This window comes from Portunus trituberculatus, chromosome 20, assembly GCF_017591435.1.
Source record: "Portunus trituberculatus isolate SZX2019 chromosome 20, ASM1759143v1, whole genome shotgun sequence".
Taxonomy (NCBI): domain Eukaryota; kingdom Metazoa; phylum Arthropoda; class Malacostraca; order Decapoda; family Portunidae; genus Portunus; species Portunus trituberculatus.
In genome coordinates, this window is record NC_059274.1 from 1,462,501 (window position 1) to 1,487,499 (window position 24,999).

Here is a 24,999-nt window from a genome sequence, read left to right on the forward strand (position 1 = left end):
TCCTACTGCCAACACGGGCGGCCAGCGGGACTACGGGCGCCACGACGGCTTTCGTGACATGTCCAGCGCCGGTACCAGTACGCCCGGCCCCCACCAGGGCATGATGGCCGCCCACATGACGCCTGATGACAGCCTGCACGGCGTGCATCCCCACGACCGCTATATGAGCAACGGCACCGCGCGGGCGGTCCTCGCCCAACGATCCCTCGGTGTGGCGGCCCTACTAGCGCCCGCCCGACGCCCGCGGAAGCTGGGAGATCTCCAGACATTCTGATGCATTTAGGAAAGTGGATGGCAGACTCCATGACTGTCGGCTAATTTATTGATGATGATAAAGAGTTGACCTGTAATTCTTCGATTGATGTCCTGCCATATGTTGATGGTCTACATGCTTGTTGTGTGTGTGTGTGTGTGTGTGTGTGTGTGTGTGTGTGTGTGTGTGTGTGTGTGTGTGTGTGTGTTTGTGTTATAATTCTTTACAATGTAAAGTACAAGAGATGAAGGGTGGTCGCCGCCCTGGAGGTTTTGCCGTCCTCAGACCCCGGCCCTAAGCTGGGCTGTCCCTCTGTCCATCCTGAAGGAATTTCTTTCCCCGGTCTTCCCCGCGGCAGCTCAACACATCGTCTCGGGATCCACACAGGCGGTGGCAGAGATAGCTGAGTCAGATACACGCCAGTACAGCGAGTGCCTGTGGTCTCCCTTGTCGCTCCAGAAGCTGCCGCCATCCTGGCGCGGCGCTCACCCCCTGGAAAGGGAGAGACACGGGCGAGTCAGCTACTGAACTCTTGAGCGTATTCTGGATATCAAATATTCAGATTTTACTCTCATGCAACGGTAACTTGGATATTTAGCCTCGAACAGCGGCAGCTGCAGCAGCAGCAGCAGCTTCTTGGAGGTAGAACAGAGGTAGTAAAGTGTGTGTGTGTGTGTGTGTGTGTGTGTGTGTGTGTGTGTGTGTGTGTGTGTGTGTGTGTGTGTGTGTGTGTGTGTGTGTGTGGCGGAGTGGGGCTTCAGGCACTCTCCGCAGCAGTACAAGTTCCCTCCGGTGTCACCAGGTGAGGCCGCCGTCACTGCTCAAACTTGCCGCCCATGTCTGGCCGCGGACGCCTGATAGTTCCCGTGAGGGCGTCGCGCCCCGCGTCGGGGGCCAGCCGGGAGTGTAGTGGTGGGAGCCGCTGTAATCTCATAGTGGACTGTATAAATCCTCGCTCAAGGTCAGCTTAAGAGTTCTTGACTGGTTACATATTTTGTTATATACATTTGATTGTTCCTATAGGCTGTAGGGAAGCACCGCCCGTATGTGGCGTGAGGCCACGTGCTGCCTACATCACCCCGCGCCCGGCCACGTAGGGGGCGACCGCCTCCACCACCTCACCGCTGCCCCGTGAAGGCCGCCGCGCCCCCATGCCCTTGACACGGCGCCGCTCAAACCAGAGGTTCCTGCACACACGGGGTAACCTTGTCGCGATCTCAGCATTACCTCAGTGGCCGGGCGCCGCGAATCTCCTGACGCAGACGCCCAGCTGGAGCAGCGGCAGCAGCAGCAGCAACAGCAGCAGCAGCAGCAGTAGCAGCAGCCGCAACAGCAGCAGCAGCAGCAGCCGCCGCATGCCACATCAGAGTGTAGTGTCTGCATCACGAGTCAGTGTAGTGCAAACGTCGCCGAAAGAGGGGAGCACCTCCTCCCGTACTGTTGTACATAGCTCAGCCGCCGTGTACTGTGTCGCTACCTGTAGGCCACAAGTTCTCAATAAAGCTACATTTTATATGACTTTATTGTCTCGTATTCCTCTGCAAGCGACGAGTGACATCTACGCTGCACTGTGGTGGCGTCATCTGCCTACCGCCATCGTGCGCAGCGCGGAGGTAAGCAGTCGTTCAGCATATCAACAGGTGGCTGCGTCAGGCATCATGAGTCAATGCACAAACTCATTGGAATAACACATTATCACTCTGATATGCACGTCTGCCAGCACACTGAACACCTCACTGAGTATAGACAGAAACAAGGGTGCAGCCAAAGTGAAGGCGGGGCTCACGGTCACGCCACCTAGCACCAAGAATACTGACTGCATTGAATGTTTAACATTCAGTATTACTTCTAAACAAATTCCTAAGTATTCCTGCATCACCTGGGACAAGATGGTGGATGGTTCCTGACACAGGTAAAGGCGGTGTGCGTTCAGCCCGCGTTCTACACTGTCAAAAGTATAAGGTATTAAAAGACTATAACTAGTTAACAAGGGTATAATTCGAGGTAAAATAGCTGTCTTATCATTACTTGTCTTATATAAGAGAAACAGTAACTTGATCCAAATACAAACCTTTCGTTCTACCTAGAATATACGAGCATTCAAAAATATAAGAACGATGAATTTGAATGTCAATCATTGTCGCCAATGAAACTACCACGACCCCGCCACCCGCGCATGCTCAGTTAGATTCAGTGGCGGTAGGTGAGAGGATGGAAGAGTACACCAAGGGAACCTGCTGAGCGGAGCTGTCTTTTACCAACACCAGTTTATGAAGGTAAGAACAACAATGTGAACGTCTTCTAAATGTATTCCTGGTCAGACAGGCAGATTAGATGGCAGGCTATTTAGTCCTGGTCACACAGGCAAATGTCAGGGAGATGAAGCCTTCTGCTCACCAATGACAACCCATTAAAGGAAATTACAGATACAGTTCAGCCCATCACATGTATCATAATAACAGTAGCCATGTTATACACACACACACACACACACACACACCGAAATTTAGGCAAACCCTCACGTGTTTGTCCATTACGCCAGTTTACAACATTAGCCCAGAATAAAGTAAGGAAAGAAGAGAAAGAAGCCTTGGTGGCGGTGGTGTGAAGTGTAGCGCAGGACGTTCCACTGTGTACTGACGGAGCTGCCAAGAGGAAAGCTAATTATTGTGATTTTCATTATTAGACGTTGTGTTGACACGTGGAAAGGAATTGAATTAATATTACAAAACTAATGTTTGCCCAGTGGTTGTAATGATGGTGATGGGTTCTGATCCTCGTGGCCTGCGTTATTACCTGAAGACAGGGCGTCGTGGACGGGGTGAGGCCACGAAACAAATATCTTAAGATGGAACTGTTTGGAGCGCTTCGAAACCCTGATAACGTCTCGAAGAGTTAAGCCTCTCTTTAAAGTTCTAAAGGTCATGTACGTAACCAAGGTGTGTCATAAATCTTGGTGACATTAATACATACAGGTGATTAATACCAGATATAGTTTTCAAACACAGAAATTTACTATTGGAAACGATTAGCAGTACTTTACTATTGGAAACGATTAGCAGTACATCTTGCTCTCGTTTTATGCTGGGGTTACGTTCTGGGATGCCTCAACATTGTGAGAATCTGCTTGTGAACTCACATTTGAGTAGATTATTTGGGGATTACTTTCCACGACTCAATTTCGACCACCAGTTCAGTATAAATCTGTGAACATTGTTTCAGACAACAGTAGGATCAGGTCACACTTCCTCCTGTCCCTCTTCTTCCGATGTGTAGAAGCTCTTCTGTGGTGGAGTGCGGCCACGCGTCACCACACCACAGGGCAAGGACTATAATAAGAGATGTAGTATATGGTGGCACTGAGGGGAGTGGTGGTGGTGGTGCAGTCTCTAGCAGTCATCACTCAATCATCATCACCACCACTGGCCACACAGTTGTCTGGATCGGGTGAGTTACAGCTGAGGAGGGACTGGAACCAATGTAGATCCTCGGAACACTGGAACATGGCGATGACTCCCCCGTCACATCGTAGGTACCTGGAGAAGAAAGAGAGCCGTTAAGGAAAGGTTCGAGCTTAATGCGTATCGACTGCATAAGGATCATTAAGGCAGAAACGTCAGCTTTTGGCCAATCCTTAGCTGGGGTTGAAGAGAAAGCACCACCAATCTCACCAAGCAACTTCCGTGGGTCAGGATAGACAGACATCACAGCCACGAGCCGAGTCCTTTGTCACGGAGCTGCCGAGGCCCCTTGAGCCGTTAGTTACTGAGCCACAGTTTTGCCTCGTGACCTCTATACGGATGCCACAGATTATAATTCGGTGCCATAATAACTTAAGTTGTCATGGCGCCAGGTAAGAAAACTATACACTAATTACTAGTGTTATAGAAAGGACAGCTTTTAGTTGGGAAGTGGTTCAGTGAAATGGTCAGATACTTGCCTATCGCACTGCTCCACGACGGGATAAAAAGCTCCCTCATTGCTGCACGAGTCTCCTACCACGTCTGGCGGAGGCGGGCCGAGGAGGAGGCGTGGTGGGGAAAGATTGGGAGAAATTAAGTAGCATTTATATACATTTTTCGTACGGCATGCAACACTTCACAGCACTAAAAACAGTGTGTGGAATCTTTATAGGCATCTACAAGAAAAAAGGACAAAAAAGAATAGGTTTTGTAATTTCTAGCTAATACTATGTTTAGAAATGGCTGTAGGATAAGGAAAAATGTTCTGGAGTATCTCTCTCTCTCTCTCTCTCTCTCTCTCTCTCTCTCTCTCTCTCTCTCTCTCTCTCTCTCTCTCTCTCTCTCTCTCTCTCCATTCATTCATTCATTCATTCATTTCTTTCTCCTTTATTCTCTCGTGTCTCCCCTTTAACTACTACATACACCGACTTCCCTCTGTGATTCATCCGATACTCCGTCAAGAGGCAAAACTCAATTCTTTCTTTGGGTGACATTTCCTTTACGAGCAATCTAGAGCCTATTCATCAGTGGAGACTCGGCACGCATACCTCCGGGTGATACTTGGACGATATCTAAAGAATCTGGGGCTGTGATATTGGCGGTCACATTATACTCATTCATCGGCGCCAGACACTCTTTCCACATTATAGATTCGTTATTTACACAGTGATCAGAATATACGCGTCACTTATCTCTAATTCACCCTCGACTTCTAAATTGTAGTGTAGGTTTGGAGTCTGGCACGGTCATATAGAAGTACTAAGTCATCGATAGCAGACAAATTTTTCACCTTATCGATTCGTTATTTACACAGCGGTCAGAATACGTGTCACTTCCCTCTAATTAAACCTTTCGTCTTCTTAGGTTTCTTAAATATGATGCAGTGCACGTTTTGAGTCTTCCACGGTTATATAGAAGCAATACAAACTTGCCCACTTTATCGATTCGTTATTTACACAGCGATCAGAACACGTGTCATTTCCATGTGATTTAACCGTTCGTCTTTTTAGGATTCTTAAATATGATGCAGTGCAAGTTTTGAGTCTTCCATGGTCATATAGAAGCACTAAGTCATCGATACCAGACAGACTTGCTACCTTGTCGATTCGTTATTTACGCAGCGATCAGAATACGTGTCGCTTCCCTATAATGCAACAATTAATCTTCCTCGGTTCTCAAATATGATGCAGTGCAAATTATGTTTGCCACGGCCAAACAGAAGCACTAAGGCATACCAGACAAGCTCTTTACCTTATCTATTTGCTATTTACACAGCAATCATTATCCATCACTTGTCTGCAACTAAAACCCTCAACTTCTTTGGGTTCTGAAGCTTCAGTGTCGTATTTCTGAAGTATAATTGTGATAATCTTCTCTGACAGGAATTATATGAAAGACATACTTGGTCAAGGCCAACGAAAATTGTGCTTTATAAAAAGGTCCACTGAAGTGCCAGTCTCTGAAGAAAAAAGAGCCAAAAGGGAATAAATGCATATGTAAATATATGGATCGATTGAATTGTGTTACGTGAATGAAAAAAGTAACATACGTATGCAACTCCCTCCCCCCTCCTCTCTCACTCCCCGTCCTGTACGTATGTTTGAGTGAATTACCAGTACCATGACGCGTTGCCATATTCACTCTGCTTGCTATTTGGGGAATATTTTTAGTTTCAGAAACTTGTGGGGAAGGATTAATATAGTGAAGACTGTGGCCATTAATCTTCTGACCTCCATAGATCTTTCCCAAAGTCAATAAAAAGGTCTAATCGTACACAAATCTCAAGGTAAACATGTGTCCCAGTATTGAAGGGGTTAAGTATATGAACATAAGGAAAGCCTTTGATAAACCATATCCATACGTCTATCCATCGTCTCTAGCCATGAAAAATTTGTGTACTTCAAAGCTCGTATCGTGTAAACAGCTTTGTGGTTCAGTGTCATATACAGCAGTGTTGTGAAGAGATGACTGTTCCCAACTTTGCAAACTCCCTGGTACCGTTAACTCACACGAGAGGGTTACTGTTGTAGTGACCGGGGTGGTGGTAGTGGTGCTGGTGGTGGTCGGGGTAGTTGTAGTAGAAGTTGTAGTAATAGTTGTGGTGGAAGAGGTGGTGAGAGGGATAGTAGTAGAGGTAGTAGAAGAAATAGTAGGAGTAGTTGTAATTGTGGAGGTTGTTATAGTGGTAGGAGTAGTAGGAGGAGCAGGAGTAGTAGAGATAATTGTAGTGGGAGCTGTAGAAGTAGTGGCGGTGGTGGCTTTGGTGGGTTCAGCCTAAGAAGAGAGAGAGAAAAAAATGAATGAGTAAAATAGAAATATGCAAATAAATAAATTCATAATAAATAACAGCATAACTGACTGCTTAAACATTCACTAGTTTTCACCACTGCATTATATTTCATTCATTAACCTCTTCAGTACCAGGACGTGTTTAGATATTCATTCTACTTACTATTTAGCGATTCTATACAGCTTCAGAAACTTATGAGAAGGATTAGAATAGTGAAGACAGTACCGTTAATCTTGTGACCTCCATACACCCTTCCTAACGTTAATAAAATGGTCTAATTATACTAAAAAATCACGGTAAAAATGAGACTCCGTATCAAAGGGATTAAACATTATACGAAGACAACCACATTTCCACTCAATTTTTCCAGCAACAAAACATATTACTATTCATTCACCTCCCGTGCTACGTAAGGAAACATAATTGCTTATAGTACACAGACATACACCTCAATCACCCAAACAGAGAGTTATTCAGGTGTACCTTTGCTCATAAAAAAATAAAACTAATTGATAAGACACTACACCAGTACTATCCAGACAGCGTGTGTGTCAGGAGCGGCCACAAGTGTATTTAGAGAGGGAGGAGGTGCATCAGGGTAGGTCATCACACACGGGAATCCTTTAGCTGCTTCTTCGCCGCCCGTCACTGCCCCAAATGCAACCACGCCATCCATAGTCGCTCGAACGGCACACTAAAGAAGAAATCTCACATCAAAGCAGAGCCATGTTCGCTAAAATGCGATGTAGAAGGTATTTCATGTCAAAATAAAGCCATGTTCACTTTCAAGATGCACTAGAGAAGAGATTACGCGTCAAAACTGGGCCTGATTTTCTCGTAAGGCTTACTGAAGATAAAACTTCGCGTCAGTATGGAGTAAACGAGTCAAGTTTTCATATTTTATAGTATCAAAAAGATGGTTAGATAGAAATTAAGTTAGATAAGAAGATCTAGTTTTCTGTAACTTTTTCTTAGAACTGGGACTTTTTGCCTACCGCGCCTGTAAGTAACTTGAAGAGAATTTGGAGGTGCTGTTGAGCTTCCACCATTAGTGGCGCAGGCAATTTTATTTATAGTGGTATCGTGAGAAAGAGAATAGCTATTGTTGATTAGGATATTTACATTATAGTGTTTCTTTCGTAATTCAAAAATGGTGAGGTGGTAATGAGATGAAAGTTAGACAGAAGCAGTTGGTTTTGCGAGGCTGAGAAGTAGACGCTTGATACGTTAGAATTTGTGTTTAGTGATTGAATATTACCGAATAGATGATAAGATAAACATTGGCTTGGGCAGGAAACAAAGTGACTCATGTGGAAGAGGTACTGATAGGCAGCCGTCAACAGGAAACAGAAGTATTAGACGGAAAAGGAAGAGGAAAGAAAAAGGAAAAGAAAAGAAAAAGAAAATCTGTAACGCTACCTTAGGCACACTAGCGGTAATACTCGTAATAAGTAGAGGAAAAGCAGCAGGAAAAAGAGAGGGAATTTTTAAATAAGAAAATCACCGGAAGGAGATCGAGATATAAAACACGAAGACTGAAGAAAAAGTAGTCGCGATGAGAGAACTTGAAAGGAAAAATAAAGTGAAGAGGAGAGAATGAGAAGAGCAGCTGTCTGATAGGAGGTGAAGCAGGTACATGTGTCAGCTGAAGAGAGAGAACAAAAAGAAAAAGAAAAAAGTGGAGATCAAAATAAAAGTTACATTATACGTATTTGTAATTTCGTTATTGATTTTCGAGTAGGGATGTTGCACAGAGGTGGAAATAATTGGTGAAAATAATAAAGAACATTTTCTCTCATTCGAATGTGTTATTTCCTGAAAATGAAGAACAAGAACTACGAGAATAAAAATAAGTGAAAAAAATTTTGGCAAACAAACAAAAGAAACAATGAACCATCGTCAGTAAAGTATAAAGGTTGAAAGAAAAGAATAAGTGATATGGAAGAGTTAGAAAAAATTACATGCTACCTAGACTAGAAAAATAAATAGACAAATAAAGCAAATAAGCAAGTAATGACACCAAAATTTCGCAATAGAGGGATGAAGATTGAAAACTAAAGCAACAAAGAACAGAATAAACATTACCTGAACCCAGACAAAAAAAAAATAAAATAAAATAAAAAAGAAAACACGAAACCAAATAAGCAAATTATGAGACCAGAGAATTTCAAAGCAGAACAACAAATGTCGAAAGCAAACTATGAAATAACGAAGAACAGGTAACAAAATAACACACTACCTGATCTTACCTGGATATCAGACTGCACCATAACGTTTCTCCACACCAGGTAATCTGGGAGAGACACACCTTTACCTGCCAGGCCATACCGCACGCTCCCCCAGTTTTTATTTCCCGCTGCCTCCTTCAGGGTCGCCGTCACCGCTGCCGCCACTAATACCCGTACCAAAATTTTCTGTAATGCAGATTTTATAAGTTATTGTTACCAGAAGAGTCAGCTGAGTTTCCGAGTAGCATGTTTTGTTTTTCGTTTTTTTTTTTTTCGTTTTTCTATGTCGTTCTTCTATCTTCCTCTTTTATCTTTCTCTTATTTTTCTTCAATCTCTCTCTCTCTCTCTCTCTCTCTCTCTCTCTCTCTCTCTCTGTTTTTATTTCCTGGCATTTTTTTCAATTTTCTTTTAGTTCCTTTCTTTATTATATCTTTCCTTTTTCTTAACCATCACATCACCTGCGGACCACCTGCTGTGTGTGTGTGTGTGTGTGTGTGTGTGTGTGTCAAGGACATACAGAAAATTAATATACGTTAAGAAAGAATTAACCTTTTTTTTCTCTCTCTCTCTCTCTCTCTCTCCAGTTATTGAGGCATAAATAACAATCAAGGTCTTCTAAACCCCCCTTTCCGCTTCACCCACACACCACCACTAGTCTCTTACCGCTTTCCTTTCCCCCTCTTCCTCTGACATCCACACTGTAGTTCGCCTTATCTCACTGTGGATTATTACGTTATATCTGGCCTTGGAGCGACTGTTTCTGTGTGCCATTAAAAAGGGTGAGTTATATGACGCGTGAGTGTTTCGATGTATTCAGAGAGAGAGAGAGAGAGAGAGAGAGAGAGAGAGAGAGAGAGAGAGAGAGAGAGAGAGAGAGAGTGTGTGTGTGTGTGTGTGTGTTACGTGAATTAAAAAAAAAAAAAGTAACATACTTCTGCCTACAATTCATTGCATTAAGTTTGAAACACATAAGTAATTAGGAGTGATGAGTGAGTAACGAGCGTGTGGTTCGTGAGTGGTGAGTGTACTAGTGTTCAGTGAAGGTGTGAGTGTGTGGTGAGTGCATGGTCGTGAGAGAGTGAGTGTGGACTTAGCAGAGGAACACTCACCATGATTGGGCTGTGGCGTGTGGTGGAATGGTGGTGGCCAGGTGCAAGATCCATCACCACCACTACGCCGTATCCCAGCGCACACACACACACACACACATTGAGCAGGGAACTTAATGAGGAAGTGGAAGATAAGACCATGTACAAACACATTTATAATGAGATAGTGTTACTACTTTTGTATCGTGAAGCCTTGATGTTATTATTTATGACTTTATGAGCTCATTAGTTGTCTTAATGTCCTAATTGTTCTGTACCTTTCCTTAAGGAGCTGTTACAAGTGTCTGTTTCCTGACTCACTGATACATATTGAATTCATTGGTTGAAGTCGTTGACCCCATAGAAAATACATTGTATTTATAACAACCCCTTGATCAGTACTGGACTGAGACATTCTGAACATTGAAATAAAAAACTTTATTCTTACATTTTAAGAAAAATACAAGTTCAGTTGTGAGATTCAAGTTATTGCATATAAGTGATATGTAAGTTTAATCCAGATAACAAGTATAGGATACACATAAAAAGAAAAGTTTGTCACTGAACATAAGTGTTTGGATTTTGCTGCATGCAAAAAAATCAAATTAATAAATATGAGCAATGATTTATCAATGATAGAACAAAACGGCTAATTACATGGAGAATACCATACATTTTCACAGGTCTTGGTAATCATGTGTAGCTTACCAAGATTTCTTTCACCCTGTCCTCACTAAGAGGATGACCAGAGCACCCATGCCAGGTGTCACCACCACCCACCCTGCCCCACCTCACTGCATGGGTTACAAATGTAATCTTCCGTGCACACTCAAATTTAGAAGGGATTTGCCAATACTTCCCTTGTTTGAAAGTGTACTCCCACTTTTTGTTCTGATGACTGAACATCACCCACTGCAAAAATTTACTTTCAGCCCCAGAACAGCTGGCCCCAGAACACGCCACAGACATACAGCTGTGTGGTACAAGCTTGCTTCAGAGTTGAGGAGGGGAGGGAAGAGCAGTGCTGGGAGCCAATAACACTTTTATGCCTCTAATACTTGTCAGTCAATACAAATATAATACTTTGTCATCAAAATACATACTGAGTTTTCCATACAGATTTGTTAATAGCCAAAATATTTTCTTACCTAAGTACAAAAATTAATTAGGTGAAGTTCTCTTGAATCTACTACAGTAATCAGTGTCTACTTCTAGAGGTACATGTGACTAGGGAATGTAACATCATGTAGCATACTTAAACCAGGTAATTTGATTACATTTAATGAGCAAATTCTCTCCCTCAGTAAATAAAGACATTATTGCCTAAGATTCATATAAAAATTCTATCTTAAGTGCTATGACTGAACGACTACTGAAAAAAAATATATATATAGTATCAAGGTAGAAAAATACTTGTAACATCAACATTATTTTCAAGGCTGGAGTTTTCAAAGGGCTTTAAGTACATACAACCTTCAGTGTTGATATTTGAGGCAGCAAGTTGCTTCACATCAGCATCACAAGTAACTTGGAAGAAAGCATAGCTGCACATCAGATGTATACCGACAAACATCCATCTCTCAGACTAAATATCATCATAAGATGTCAACATATAAATGCGTTCTACTCAATTCATACTCAACATCACTGGAAACTTTTCTTTAAACTCTCGGACAAGAGTTGTGAAAGGATGGAATAAGTTCATAGAGATACATTTTCATAAAACAAGTTCCCTGCCTCACGAAATATGAACTACACTGCGTGTGGGAGTGATGCAAGTCAAGAGGCCAAGGTGAGCTGAGGCACGGTGATGTGGATGAGCTAAGCTAGTGAGTGGCGCCCCAAGGGTAAGGTGTTAATGGGCAGACTTGGGAGTAAGTCATGGGTGAGGTGATGAGGATGAGAAGATTACATTAGTTTAGCAATGCAGAAGTGATAAAAATAACTGGATGAAGTATGTTAATTATTTTCCAGAGAAAAGCAACAGTTGCAGGTAGTGTATACCAAAGATGTGAGGTCTTGAGAGCAGACCAGGAAAGCTGCTTTAGGAGCTGCCACCAGTTGACAACAGGCTGGCCTCTGAAATTTACAATGATGATGATGATGATGATGACAGTGATAACAATGATGATGATTTTGATGATGATGATGATGATGATGATGATGATAGTGTGAATTTTCATAAATAACGGGTTGCATTTTAGTCATGGTAATGGCAGTGTGTACACATCCTGGAGGCAGACGCCAAACACAGACGGTCTGTGTGTTGTAGCACACCTCAGCCAGTAGCCTCATCTTCATTACCGGGTGAATATCAGGTGTACGTAGATGTCAAAGTGGATGAGAAGAAATATCTCCTTTGAAGATTTTGTTCATTAACATTACTCTTGTTTATGTTACATTAAGCACCTTCCAACACTTCACTAAAACATTATGGCACACAATGTCAGCTTGGGAACACCCAATATGGCACTAAGAACATGTATACCCATTAAAGTCAGTAAGAAGTCATACATGTTCATTCTGACTCTCAGGACGAGCTGTTTTCCTCTGAGGTTTACCTACAAACTGACTCTTGAGCAGCACAGAGCTAGCCTTCAACTTGAGCTGATTGTAAACATGTTTTCATTCAATGAATTATCAAAAGACTGGCACACAAATTTGTTGTCTATATACATCTCATAAATATAGTAGTATACATATATACAGAATTACAAAAGTTCATTAAACTAATCATGTATTGTACAATATATCAAAATCTTAATGAGATGGAATGTATTATTACTTTGCTTGTCTTTCCAGTGCTGATGTTATAATAAGCAGGAAAAAAATTATTGGTTCAAACATCACTTTGCAAGAACCATTCTTCCTTAACAAGTTTACAATGCATTGCTAAACTTATACAAGCATGGCACAGGGACATGCATGTGTTCAGCGCGCAGCGGCCAGCATGCCACTGTCACATGCTGCGTCATCACCACATTGTAGCACCTTCACAGTAAATGCATGGGAGTGAGCCAGCACTTAAGGGAGCTGATCCCAAGAATGTCTTGAGTCAACAGGTTCCCACAGTCACAAAGGAACCCTCCCTCAAGAACACCCTCCTCCCCCACCTCCTGACACTGCCAGGCCTCCACGCACATGTCCTCGGGTGATGTTTAGTCCTCTGATGGAGACTGTGGGACTCGCTGAAGCTGAGGCTGGTCCAGTGCGGTAGCTCCGAACAGGTGCAGGACTGGGGCAGGCAGACACCGACCCTCGCAGAGGCAGGGGTATGCACTGGCCAGGTGTGACAAGGGCCATGTGTCCTGCAGGCTGGCTGTCCTGCTGCTGCCAACTTTCAATGTACAGATTGGTGTCCACAGATGAAGCAGGGCCCAGCACTCTACGCTGTTCTGCAAAGTCAGTTTGGAAAAACCAATCAAATAATTGGAAGATTTGATGTGTGAGCCAAAACTAATAAAAGGTAGTGGTTAGTGAAGACAAGTAGCATCAAACAGCCTGGAAGTGATCGAAGGGAGTGTTGGTGCTTGTTATCTTAGATCATTTATCTTATTTAGTACAGTGGAAATACTGTGCAATACCTATGGAATCATAAAGTAAATGTATGCAAGATGAGGGAAGATCTATGCAGCAAATAATGATGAAGTGAGGCCTTCATGATGTCTTAAAGTGTGTGGCCTCACCTAGTAATCTGTCCATGGTGAAAGGATTTATTGGGTAGACTTGACCAGATGTTCGCTGAGTTTCCAGACTCATGGCAGCGGTGGTGGTGGTGATGGTGGGGGAGGAGGGAGTGGAGTTGGCTGAGGTGGCCCTGATGTAAGTCACAGTGCCCCTGGTGGCCACCACAGGGGTTGTGCCATTATGTGCTGATGGCAGTAGCTGCTGCATTACTCTTGCCTCCCCAGTGCTTTCAGATGGAACTCCATCATATACTCTTTCTGGAAATGTATAAGTGTGTCATTCAAAAATTATAAGTAAGCAATTGTATGATTGGTCCTAACAACATTCAAGACAAAAGGATTTAATATAATAAGAGCTGGCAAAAAAAGTTATCAAAGCTAACTGTAAAAAGTACTAATGATATATGCAGTGCCTCTAATGAGTATCATAATAAAGAAATTGATTCAAAAGATTACCATGAAAAGGAATGGCCAGGGATTACACAAAATAACAATGATGACATACAATCAATCAGACCAAGACTGTCTTGCCACCACACACTCCAGATGTAGCTAGATGTAAATATGCCAAAATTGGGGTTTATATAAAGAAGTACTATTGATGACTAAACTAAGATCTCACATGTTGCTTGACTAGTCTAATTATACTTTCTGTTTGTATATGCATTAATACAAGTAGCACTAAGCAGCACTACATGAGCAAGGTAGATGCATCATGACATGGCATGATAAAAAAACAGGTGGCAGGTCCTCTTTGATGCATCATGCAAAACCTTGACAAAATTATTTCAGGCAGAAGAGAAGAAAAGGTAATAGGAATATACAATGAAGAGGAGAAAGAAAGCAAACTGAAAATAAGAGGAAAAAAAGAAGGAACATGAAAGTAAGAGAAAAAGAAGGATGAGGACGAAAACAGTAAAAAAGGAAACAAAAAGAGGATGAGTGAAGAAAACACAAAACAGGAGAAGCAGCACTCAGTGAGGCCTAAGTCCTCACTGACGCACACACTTGGCACATCACAAAGCAGGCCAAAATGATCACAAAAGCCTGAGTGACTTTTAGTGAGCCTTGACCAGCCTGTCACTACACATTACGTATTTTTTTTTTTTTTTTTTTTTTTTTACGACAAGGCCTATATCGCCTGTAGGCACACTTGAAGAGTGTATAGGAAGCACTGTTCAGGTTCCACCCATTAGTGGTGCAGGCAATTTTATCTATAGTGGTACCTATATTAGGGCCCATATCACCCCTGAAGCTCATCTTGGGTGTAACCATCTAGAACCTGGGTATCATGGTGACATGTAGGTAACTTTAAACCACTCAACAAATGACAAAGTGTTTAAGGCAGTATATGGTGGGATTCAAGTACTCCATACATGATGGCCAGGTGAAGGTACAGCTAAGCTATTAAATATAAAGCTCAACAACAAATTAACATCAGAAAATGACCTAAGTAATTAAAAGAAGGGTTATTTAGGTTAAAATTCATTACCTGAAATTCCTGAGACCAGGTTTAGATTATAGATCTTTTTTCCAATTTCAGAACACACACTCTTCTATTTTTATAAGATTCAATAAACAAGAAATACATGCAAGTTTCTTTCCTCAAATAATGTCTTGGTTCAGTGAGTGACACTACAAGATATAAGTGCATCATTGACCATCATTCGTGACATTCACACAATTTCACTATATTACTTTGAAGACAAACAGTTAGAGTACTTACTCAGCTTCCGGCGTGTTAGAATATTCCTCGAGTGACTCAGTGTGACAATGGTGACCACAACGAGGCAGATGCTGATAATGATGATGATGGCAAAGAAAAACGTTTCTTTCCAACTTCCATCCTCAGGCTGCTCCAAGTCACTTTCCTCTGTCTTATCAATACTATTAGCAACAATACTGTCATCTCTGACTGCTGACTCAATATCATCACTGTTTCTGCTCAGAATGCCTGTGTTGTCATTGATGGGCGGCTGGTCCAGAGCATCATTAGCACCACTCTTTTCATGAAGGATTACACTATTCACCTTGGACTCCTCAGTCTGTGACTCAATAGACCGGTTCTGAGGCCTGAGGTCCTGCCTGTGTCTATGGTGGTGGTTGTGCCGAGGGTGTTTCTTACTGTTTTTCTTCGAGTCATTTCTGGCCAGAAGTGTGGTACCGTCCTGGGCACGGATATTATTTTTTCTAGGAGCAGATTTATTGCTGTGAGATTTTCCCTGAATGTCAGACATTGTTTCTGACTCACTTCTGTCACTTGGAATGCCAACCTTGTGTCTGCCACGGGTGCGGGCATCCCTGGTGTGTGGAGGGGGTGACGTGGAGAGGGTGATGGGGGGCTGGGGCTGACCGGGCTGCGACCAGTTTGGGACAATCTGCGCCACTGGGGCACACACTGCATCCTGGAACACGTAGCAGGGTATCATGACCACCTGAGGGTCATGGCAACGTGTACATGGCACACACTGCCCGTGCCGGCCACTGAAGAACTCCTGCCCAGGCTGGCAGGTCAACCCCCCACACACTAAACACACTGTCCAGCCAGCACACACGGTCCACACCAGCACCCACCACCCTCTTCCTACCATCTGAAATAACCAAAGCTATTAGAAGAACAGTCAAAAATGTTAGTTTTTTTAGAAGCAAGAACTTTGTTAATACACTTCATTATGTTACGGGAATGTTGGTCGGCTGCAATATACTTGCTGCTTCATGATAGATACACAAAAAATAGATTGTGCTTATTTAGATCATGGTGGTGTTCTTCAAATATTTGTCACAGAAATATTATACTTTTTTTGTGTTAGAGCATTGTAAGAGACATCAATTTTCAATAAGCATTTATGTGATAAACACAGTATTTTCCATCATTAACAGTCATCATTTTCTGGCAGACATTATTTTCTACCATAGTATAAAATACCTTAGCAGTTGAATTAACCTCTAAATTCCTGAGTTGTTTTCATTCTTCAACCTTGACTTTCTACAAATTATTGCATTTACATCATTACATCTGTAGCATTTAACTATTGTATGTAATGCTAGTAACTCAAATCTAGCACAGTTTTCCAATACAAATTTTTCATAACTCATACTTCATCAAGGTAATTTATGGGAATGGCTGTGGATTACCTGTCATTAGAATTTCACTTCTTATATTATCCAAGGGTAGTTCATATATAATTTCAGACAATGCATTCAAATCACCTGAAAGGTTACCTTCCAATATGGATATCCAGTAAATTATTATTACACAGACAGTCATAAAAATCTCAATGAAAGAGACACTGAAAACAGACCATATTTAGCATTGGAAAACCTTCAACTAACTAAAACGACCTTCAGCAGAATAGTCTCCTTGTATCTCTCATATTTATCCATGCAATTAATAGTTACATCGCCAACATTATTGTCTCCCAGCATTCTTATATCACTCATTCACTATCCCTCGGTACTTCGAAGCCAGCGTTTGTCAAAGTATTCGAAAACGATCATCTGGGGAGGTAGGAGAGGGTGCCAGACCAGGTAAATCAGGCAGGTATGCATCCCGCCCCTTCCCGTGCCTCTCCCCCGCTCCGCCCCGCCCACCTGTGTATCCTGCCCACGAATTTATCCCTCAGGTATCCCTATCCAACACAAAGCCCCGTTGATTTCACCTGCCAAAATAGCCCTTTCCTATAACGCCAAACCACCTGCTCCTTGGCGCCCCGAAGCTGCCGAGACCAATCCCTGCACTACCTGCTATTCTGACACACTTGTCCTGCACCTGCTTCTTATCATTGCCCCTGTGCTTCACGCCCCTTACCTTCGTCCTGGTAGTTAATATTTTCCCTTTTTAATCCATTTTAGCGGTAAACTCGTCATGTTTGAGAGGCATTCACTCCACACCAACACAAGACATCTCGCCATAATTACACCGAGACTCGCTGCCCCCATGCCCACCTTGCCCACCCTGCGTCTGGCCATCCCTCCTCGGGGACTGGTGAATTACTGCGTTATTAGCACTGTTAATAGTCTGCATATGCTATCCTTGTCCTTTCTTGCAAACACGTGTTTATGTAACGTGATAGAATAGCAAGCACGCCTGTGGATCATCCCTGTACCACCTGTTGCACTGTCTTGTAAATTATGCCACCTGCCACTTACTTGTCAATTAAAACAGTATTGAACGAGTCCATAGTAATAGTTTATTATATAATTATGGAGTCATTTATTGTTAATGTAAGTAATTTGGCCAGAAACGTCGATATTCATCAATTTTTATTTGTTTGATACTGACTAAGCAAAAGATGAAACTGATTTTCTGTCTCGTCAGCAGCTTATACATTATATGAAATTGTACTTGAAGGATAACAACCGTTAAATAGTTCCTCTGAGGGGATGAGACACAGTGCCAGGGCAAGTGAAGGGCTAGCCAGCGAGCCTCGCCATAATTTCATTCATTAGGTGCACAGGCAGCTACGTCACGGGCGCGGCGTCCAATGGTCAGCCTGCTCTGTACTACCTCAAGGCTACTCCGCCCTGGGCACACCTCCAGACGTGGGCTGAATGGGATGAATGGGCCACCGTTTCTCTCGTGCTACTTATAGAGCTGTGGCTTCCTCCTTAAATTACAGATAACACTATCATAAGTCTGGCCCCTCCCGCTGTACGTGAGCTCCTTTCTGAGCGAGCCACCATCCATCGCGGCAATGCCTGACCAGCACGTCACCTTGATGTCTCGTATAATGCATCACATTCCTGTTTTTTTTTTTTTTTTTTATACATATCCTTTTAGTCATTCATTCCTCTGATGAAGGCGGTGGTTCAATGCCCGTGTTTGGTGTGTTCCGAAATAGCATTACTATTAGATCTTCACGTATTGAACTATCCATTAAGGTTTCAGCAGGGTTTGGTAATTTGTGACCGTGGTATATGGTCTGATATATTTGCCTCCCATCATAAGGAACTTGTGTAGGCAGTACTATGGTGTTTACTTGGCTCTGCAGATGATGATGATGATGCTTGAATCAGCTTGGCAGTGCAGATCTGACAGATTAATAAGCAGTGAAAGCATAGTCACCACATTTGATATCTGACATTCCAGCCACGTAATTTACTGGACTGGAATGCTGTGTGTGTGTGTGTGTGTGTGTGTGTGTGTGTTTGAGTAGAGGTGGCTGGGAACGCCATGCACATGTTTATGATATAGGATGTGTGCGCTAGGCCGCACTCCTTTACGTCAATACAAGAATTTAAATGTCGGGTATAAAAAAAACATAACATGAATACTATTATGTATTTCAGTAAAACTGTAAAATACAAGATGAATTACAAATTAACAAAAAAAAAATCAACATCAGACCTAATAATATGGTACCTGACGGGTGTCCCTCCACTACCGTAGTCAAAGAGATATCCTAACACAAGCAGTGAAACAGAATGGACATTCAAAACTACGCTCGTCGTCAAAACACGCAAGTCACCACTGAGCAGCTTCACTCCTTGGCGTCCGCAACACCACCGGGAGTGATGGCGAAGGTGGCTTCATTCTCCGGCAGTTCGGGACTGTCAAAGATCTTGGCTATTCGAGTCTCACCACGCCCTTTGCGGAGCGAGACGCGCGTGGTAGAGGCATGGGCGAGGATATGACCGCCTATAGGTTTCTTGGGGTCTGCTTGGAAGGACATTGCGGCTCCGGGATCTGCTGTCATTTGGTTAGTGATATAAACGGACACGTTATACTCCTCGCTTACTTTCTGCAGGCGGGACAGGTACTGGGCGAGACGCTGCTGTCGATCCGCCAGCTCTCCGCGGCCGCTGAAGTCCACGCGGAACAGTGCCATGATGGAGTCAATGATCAGGAGCTTGAAGATACCTGGCTCCTCGTGAAATTGCGCCGCCACGTGGTCTAGAATCTCGAACTGATGCTCCGAGGTGAAGGCTCGTGTGTAGAGCACATTTTCCAGTACCGCCTCCTGCTCCAGGTTGAAGCGGTCGGCGATGGCTCGCAATCGGTCAGGACGGAATGTGTTCTCCGTGTCAATGAAGATTACCTGCGAGACAAGAGAACAGTGGCGAGGTCTTGCTGAAAATATGACAGTCATTTGTAGTTATTAGTGAAAGACGAGGAATTAAGGAAAATGTAAGGAGAGAAATCTAGAAAAGTAGCTAAACAGTGATGGGCATAATAAGGATAGACGTAGATATCTAAAAAAAAAAAAAAAAAAAAAAAAGAAAGCAGAGACGAAGAAAATAATAGGCGAAAGTATTGGTAGAGAAAAAGAAAAGAACAAATACAGGATTACAGTATACAGCACAACCCTTCAGTATACCTTTCCCCCGGAGTAGGTGCCCGCCTCGTTGGGGATCTGGGCAGTGACACAGAGGGTATGAGCCAGCTGTGTCTTGCCCGTGCGGAACTCTCCAAACACCTCCGTGATGGCCATGCTCTCAATGCCGCCCCCGAGCAGGCTGTCCAGCTCGGCGGAGCCCGTGCTGACGCGAAACACATGCCGCCGCCGCTCACACATCACCAGCGCTGTCACGAATCCATCGCCGCCACTCACCTTGGCTGCCACCTGCCGTGCGAGACCAGGTAGAAAGAAATGCTAAAAATGCTTTTGTGAATAACTTGAAATGTTTCCATAGTGGCGACATTCTTAAGATAGAAACTTAAATGCATTACATGTACATGTAAGATAGAAAGAGCGCTAAGCGATGAACCACTATAGGCTTTTCTAAACATTCATTGTCACGGGATGAAATACAACATGTAACCACTTTACCAAACCGTGATACAGCAGGACGCTGAAATTTAGTACTCGTACTAGAAATAGATAATAATTATATGTAAGATAGAACACTAGAAACACTGCAAACTCTTAATAATTTCATCAAACTTTAGTATAACAAAAACTGTGATGATGATAATGATGACGATGATAGTGATGATGATGATGATGATGATGATGATGATGATGATGATGACAATAATAATAATAATAATAATAATAATAATAATAAGAAGAAGAAGAAGAAGAAAAAGAAGAAGAAGAAGAATGATAATGATAATTATGATAATAATAATAACAATAATAATAATAATCATAATAATAATAATAATAATCATAATAATAATAATAATAATAATAATAACAATAATAATAATAATAACAGCAACAACAACAACAACAACAATAATATATATGAGCATATCATTTAACCACAAGCGCACACACCTCTTTGATTTTGTCCACCTTAGCCTCGGACAGTCCCTTGATGGCACCGAGGCGGCGGCGGGTCGTCATCTGCACACCTCGCACGGTGCAAATCCCGGCGCTCTTCAGCTTCTTGATGTCAGCTGCGTTGATACCGTGGGCCTGCAGTTCGTCTATGTCCGTGAAAAAGCTAATATCATCCTCCTCCTCCTCCACCTGCATATCTAACGCCTGGTCCTGCATCTTTTTGCCTGGTTTTATCGAGGGAAAGCCACAGAGAGGGTCAGTGTCACTCTGTTCAGTTATCGCGCTCGTCTGGTGTTTTTTGGAGATTGCAGTTCTTCTGTTATTCAAATTTAATTTCACCTATTTGCAAATAATTAATTATTTATATATTTTCTAATCTATTTGTCTATTTTATTTATTTGTTTATTTATTTCTTGTTATATCAGATTTGTCAATTGATTGTAAAATGTAGAAAGGACTCATTTTTTTTATTGTAGTTACTTTTTTTGGCTTATATTACTTTTGTATTAATTTTATATGTGTATTGACGTATTTCCGTTCTATATTTGGGTTCCATTCTTATGTTGAAATTATTTAGGTAGTAATACTGAGCATAGATAATTAAAGGAATGTCATTTTATCTATTTATCTATTCATTAAGATGCTAACAAAACTATATCATTAAGATATATAACAAAATATATATATATATATATATATATATATATATATATATATATATATATATATATATATATATATATATATATATATATATATATATATATATATATATATATATATATATATATATATTTTAACATTAATTATTTGATGCCAGTTGTTGTCGTTTTCTAGGTTGTATTGCACTCTCCCCCCCAGGTTATTATAATATTATGTAATGCCTTGTATGGGCCACCTCGTGTGGAACCACTGCCCTGTGTACTACTATAGAAAAATAATAATAATAGTAATAACAATAATAATAATAATAATAATAATAATAATAATAATAATAATAATAATAATAATAGCAATAACAATGAAAGACAAAAAAAAAAAAAAGACGAATGCCGTATACAAAATAGGAATGCATAGACATAAGCTGGCGGTGAGTGACTGAAGTGAATGGGCAGTCGCCGCTCTCCGCCGCCGTTCGAATGACGGCTGTCAGCGGAGCAAGCCGACGGACGACACACTTGATTATGACACAAGGAAGCTGAGAACCGGGGAAGTGTTGGCGCTCCCCCCTCCCTCCATCCTTAAAAATGGTAGTGAAGGAAACTGAGGTAATTTCATAAGTGTGGAAGAAGAGCAAAGAATAACGGAAGAATAAATAAAAGTTAAAAACAGACAGACATTTGAGGAAGTCGAGAGAAAGCAAGACGGAACAAAGGATGAGGTGAATGATTATCACACACACACACACACACACCGCGTAGTGTAGTGGTTAGCACGCTCGACTCACAATCGAGTGGGCCGGGTTCGAGTCCCGGGAAGCGGAAAGGCAAATGGGCAAGCTTATTCATGTGTGGCCCCTGTTCACCTAGCAGTAAATAGGTACGGGATGTAACTCGAGGGGTTGTGGCCTCGCTTTCCCGGTGTGTGTTGTGGTCTCAGTCCTACCTGAAGATCGGTCTATGAGCTCTGAGCTCGCTCCGTAATGGGAAAGACTGGGTGGGTGACCAGCAGACGACCGAGGTGAATTACAACGCGCGCGCTTATTCACAAGTGTGTGACATTATTCATATTGTCCTGACGGATGAGAAAGAGAAGGGGAAAGGGAATTAGAGCTGTCTGTACGTCGTTCTTTTTTAGGATGTTATCTGTTGAGCTTGTGTGTGTAGGTATGAAATATTGGCAGTTTTCTTTTCTCTGTTTGAATAATGCGCCGTGTGTGTATAAAGCTGCTTACTCAACAAGCGTCCTTCTCTATACATCAATCAGTCAATCAAACGGTTCAAAATAAAGTTCCTCTACTAAATAAGAGAAAGTAAGATTTATTATTACGTTTTTGGCAAATAAAACCATAATCACTCCCTTACAGAAGAAAAATAATGAATAAGGTATGGAATTAAATTCAGAAGTTCAGTTAAATCACAACTAAAGCAGAAATTTTCAATGAATGATAATGATAATAATACAATTACTTGCATTTCAAAATAGCATCAATACTTTTTTAGAAAAAAAACAGACTAAAGGTTAAATTTAGAGACCCAACTAACTCACAAAGTTAAATTTCTCTATAAAATAATAACAAGTCAAATTTATCACAGCGTTTTTGATAGATAACAACACAAAAACACCTTTGGGAGAGAAAATAGATGAAATAAGGGACGGCTTCACTACCGGCCATCATTGCCCGTCGCGACTTGTTTACAGTGTAGGCGTGGGAAAGGCGGTGATGTTTACCCTATTTCACCCTTATTAGTAACTTCCCCTTGGTCCAAATAGTGTCCAGGAGAGCCAGTGCCCCTCGCAGAGATGGCAGAGTGAGTATTGTAGGGCCAGAATGGTGAGAAGAGATGTGGTGAGCTGGTGTTAAACGGACGTATGCTTGGTTGGCTGACGTTTGGGTGTTTTGATATTAAGTGTGTTTTACGTTATAGTTCATTTGTTTTGGTATGCTAGGAGTGTTGTTGTAGTGGTTTTCCAGTGTTGGTTTGAATATTATGCTGTGTGTGTGTGTTTGTACTACATTGGATGATATTAAAATAACGTTTGCTTTTCCATCTGTGGTGATAAGTGATGCAGTGGGTAAATTTACAGTTTCAACCAATATATCCTATGATATTTATTTTTTCCGATGTCTAACAAGCTTGGGGACCTCCTAGGAAAGTGGGGTTTTAACGTAACCTAACCCCATTTTCCGATACTCACCTGGTTAGCCACCCTTAGCTCCCAAACCAGAAAAATACAACGAAGATTAGGAAAATGGGTACGCCAGTCAACTTTAGATGTAGATTACTGGATGATTGTAACAAACTGTGAGTGGACTGGAATGTGTACCCATTGAAACTGTTCAGAAATGCAGGATATATTATTGTGCAGCAAACAGCAGCACGTGTGTATGCATATTACTCCACAAAGTCATACAGAATGTCGCCTAAATGACTGTGGAGGACTGATTTGAAGGATGGCAGTGAGTTCAGAGCAACAACATGGTCAGGCAAAGAATTCCATAAACAGACACACTGGAATGAGAAAAATTGAGATCTAAGATCCACTGAACTGTACTGGTGAGCTAATTTAAAACGGTGTCCACGAGTATGTGCATGTGGTGGTGTGATGAATAAATCTTCGGGAGGGATAGAACACTCAGAGTGGAAGATCTTCCAGTACTTTATTATGTCAGCACGAGTAAGGCGTCCACGTACAGAGTAGAGGTCAAGAGCTAACAAACGCTCTTTGTAGGACAGTCCAGTCATTCCGTCTATGTGTCGAGTCCACGACCTCTGAACACTTTCTAGCATCTTTAGGTCTCCAAGATAACATGTGTTCCATAGGCATGAACAGTATTCTAGTAGTGGTCTTACATGTGTAATAAACAGATTTAGCATAAAATTCTGTGATCTACAAATAGTTGCTTTTAGTAAATTTGCTGCCAGACCTGCAGCCTTGTTAACTGTAGTTTTATGTGCATGTGGAAGCATAAAGAAGTGTCAACCAGTACACCAAGATCCTTGTGGGCATTAACCTTTTGTATATCTGTACTATTGAGTGAGTAGGTGTTATATGGGCCTATGTCTTGCTCTGGAAAAGTGCCTCTGTTGAATCTCAGTGTGACACACTTATCTATATTTAAAGAAAGCCCCCAGGAGTTTGATATTCTATATATAGAGTTGATATCACGTTGGCAGTTAGATATGTCAACAACTGTGTGTGTGTGGTGTGGGCAGATAAAGTTACGAATGGGCAGATAAATCTTTAGATCGTCAGCAAATATTTTGCAATCACTCTTTATGTAAGACGGTAAGTGGTTTACATAGATAATAAAAAGTAAAGGACCGAGAACTGAACCCTGGGGTACTCCACTGGGGATTAACCTGTGACTGCTTGGGACGCCTGTAACAGAAACAGACATTGTTCGCTGAGTGAGGAAGTCTTTGATCCACTGTAGGAGGACACCAGAGATGCCAAGACAGGAAAGTTTTTGTAGGAGAATAGTGTGGTTGACAACATCAAATGCTTTAGAAAAATCAAACAGAATTAAGTCTACTGTATATCCACTGTCTAGCCATGATGTGATAGAGTTGTAAGTAAGCAGTAGTTGGTCCTCAGTT

At 42.0% G+C, this 24,999-nt stretch overlaps 4 protein-coding genes across 8 annotated transcripts in view; 2 read left to right on the forward strand and 2 right to left on the reverse strand.

Annotated features, from left to right (window-relative positions):
• Positions 1 to 1,766, forward strand: part of LOC123506503 (protein lozenge-like) — a 134,548-nt gene extending 132,782 nt beyond the window's left edge. For both annotated transcript variants that reach the window (XM_045258632.1, XM_045258633.1), the window contains one exon: positions 1 to 1,766. This exon is cut by the window's left edge and continues 484 nt beyond it. In XM_045258632.1, the coding sequence (XP_045114567.1) occupies positions 1 to 274 (274 nt within the window). In that variant the 3' untranslated portion in view covers positions 275 to 1,766.
• A 680-nt stretch (positions 1,767 to 2,446) lies between these two features.
• Positions 2,447 to 24,999, forward strand: part of LOC123506680 (RNA-binding protein 33-like) — a 37,253-nt gene continuing 14,700 nt past the window's right edge. For 3 of the 4 annotated variants that reach the window (XR_006675483.1, XM_045258932.1, XM_045258933.1), the window contains exon 1: positions 23,051 to 23,208. Coding sequence is in view for 2 of the 4 variants with exons in the window: in XM_045258932.1 (XP_045114867.1) it covers positions 23,201 to 23,208 (8 nt within the window). In the remaining 2 variants the exon portion in view is untranslated. Of the gene's footprint in view, positions 2,530 to 23,050; positions 23,209 to 24,999 lie in introns of those variants that run through there. The other variant, XM_045258934.1, reaches the window with a different exon arrangement.
• Positions 10,246 to 17,454, reverse strand: LOC123506681. The gene is made up of 4 exons (XM_045258935.1): positions 17,317 to 17,454; positions 15,235 to 16,099; positions 13,509 to 13,766; positions 10,246 to 13,217 (listed from the first exon to the last, which is right to left on the reverse strand). The coding sequence occupies exons 2-4, from the start codon at positions 16,097 to 16,099 to the stop codon at positions 12,913 to 12,915; spliced, it is 1,428 nt and encodes a 475-aa protein (XP_045114870.1). The 5' UTR covers positions 17,317 to 17,454; the 3' UTR covers positions 10,246 to 12,912.
• On the reverse strand, positions 18,830 to 21,021 carry LOC123506683 (meiotic recombination protein DMC1/LIM15 homolog). The gene is made up of 3 exons (XM_045258938.1): positions 20,732 to 21,021; positions 19,826 to 20,071; positions 18,830 to 19,546 (listed from the first exon to the last, which is right to left on the reverse strand). Exons 1-3 carry the CDS (start codon positions 20,951 to 20,953, stop codon positions 18,989 to 18,991), a joined length of 1,026 nt encoding a protein of 341 aa, XP_045114873.1. The 5' UTR covers positions 20,954 to 21,021; the 3' UTR covers positions 18,830 to 18,988.

Bases quoted from the DNA above. Each gene is read 5' to 3' on its own strand.
- LOC123506681 (XM_045258935.1), bottom strand. From the start codon at position 16,099: ATGGTAGGAAGAGGGTGGTGGGTGCTGGTGTGGACCGTGTGTGCTGGC. The intron at 13,767-15,234 runs GTAAGTACTCTA...ATACATTTCCAG, and splicing joins TCTAACACGCCGGAAGCTGA to AAAGAGTATATGATGGAGTT. The intron at 13,218-13,508 runs GTGAGGCCACAC...CTGACTTTGCAG, and splicing joins CACCATGGACAGATTACTAG to AACAGCGTAGAGTGCTGGGC.
- LOC123506683 (XM_045258938.1), bottom strand. From the start codon at position 20,953: ATGCAGGACCAGGCGTTAGATATGCAGGTGGAGGAGGAGGAGGATGAT. The intron at 20,072-20,731 runs GTGTGTGCGCTT...CTCGCACGGCAG, and splicing joins AGGTGGACAAAATCAAAGAG to GTGGCAGCCAAGGTGAGTGG. The intron at 19,547-19,825 runs GTATACTGAAGG...CTTGTCTCGCAG, and splicing joins GCACCTACTCCGGGGGAAAG to GTAATCTTCATTGACACGGA.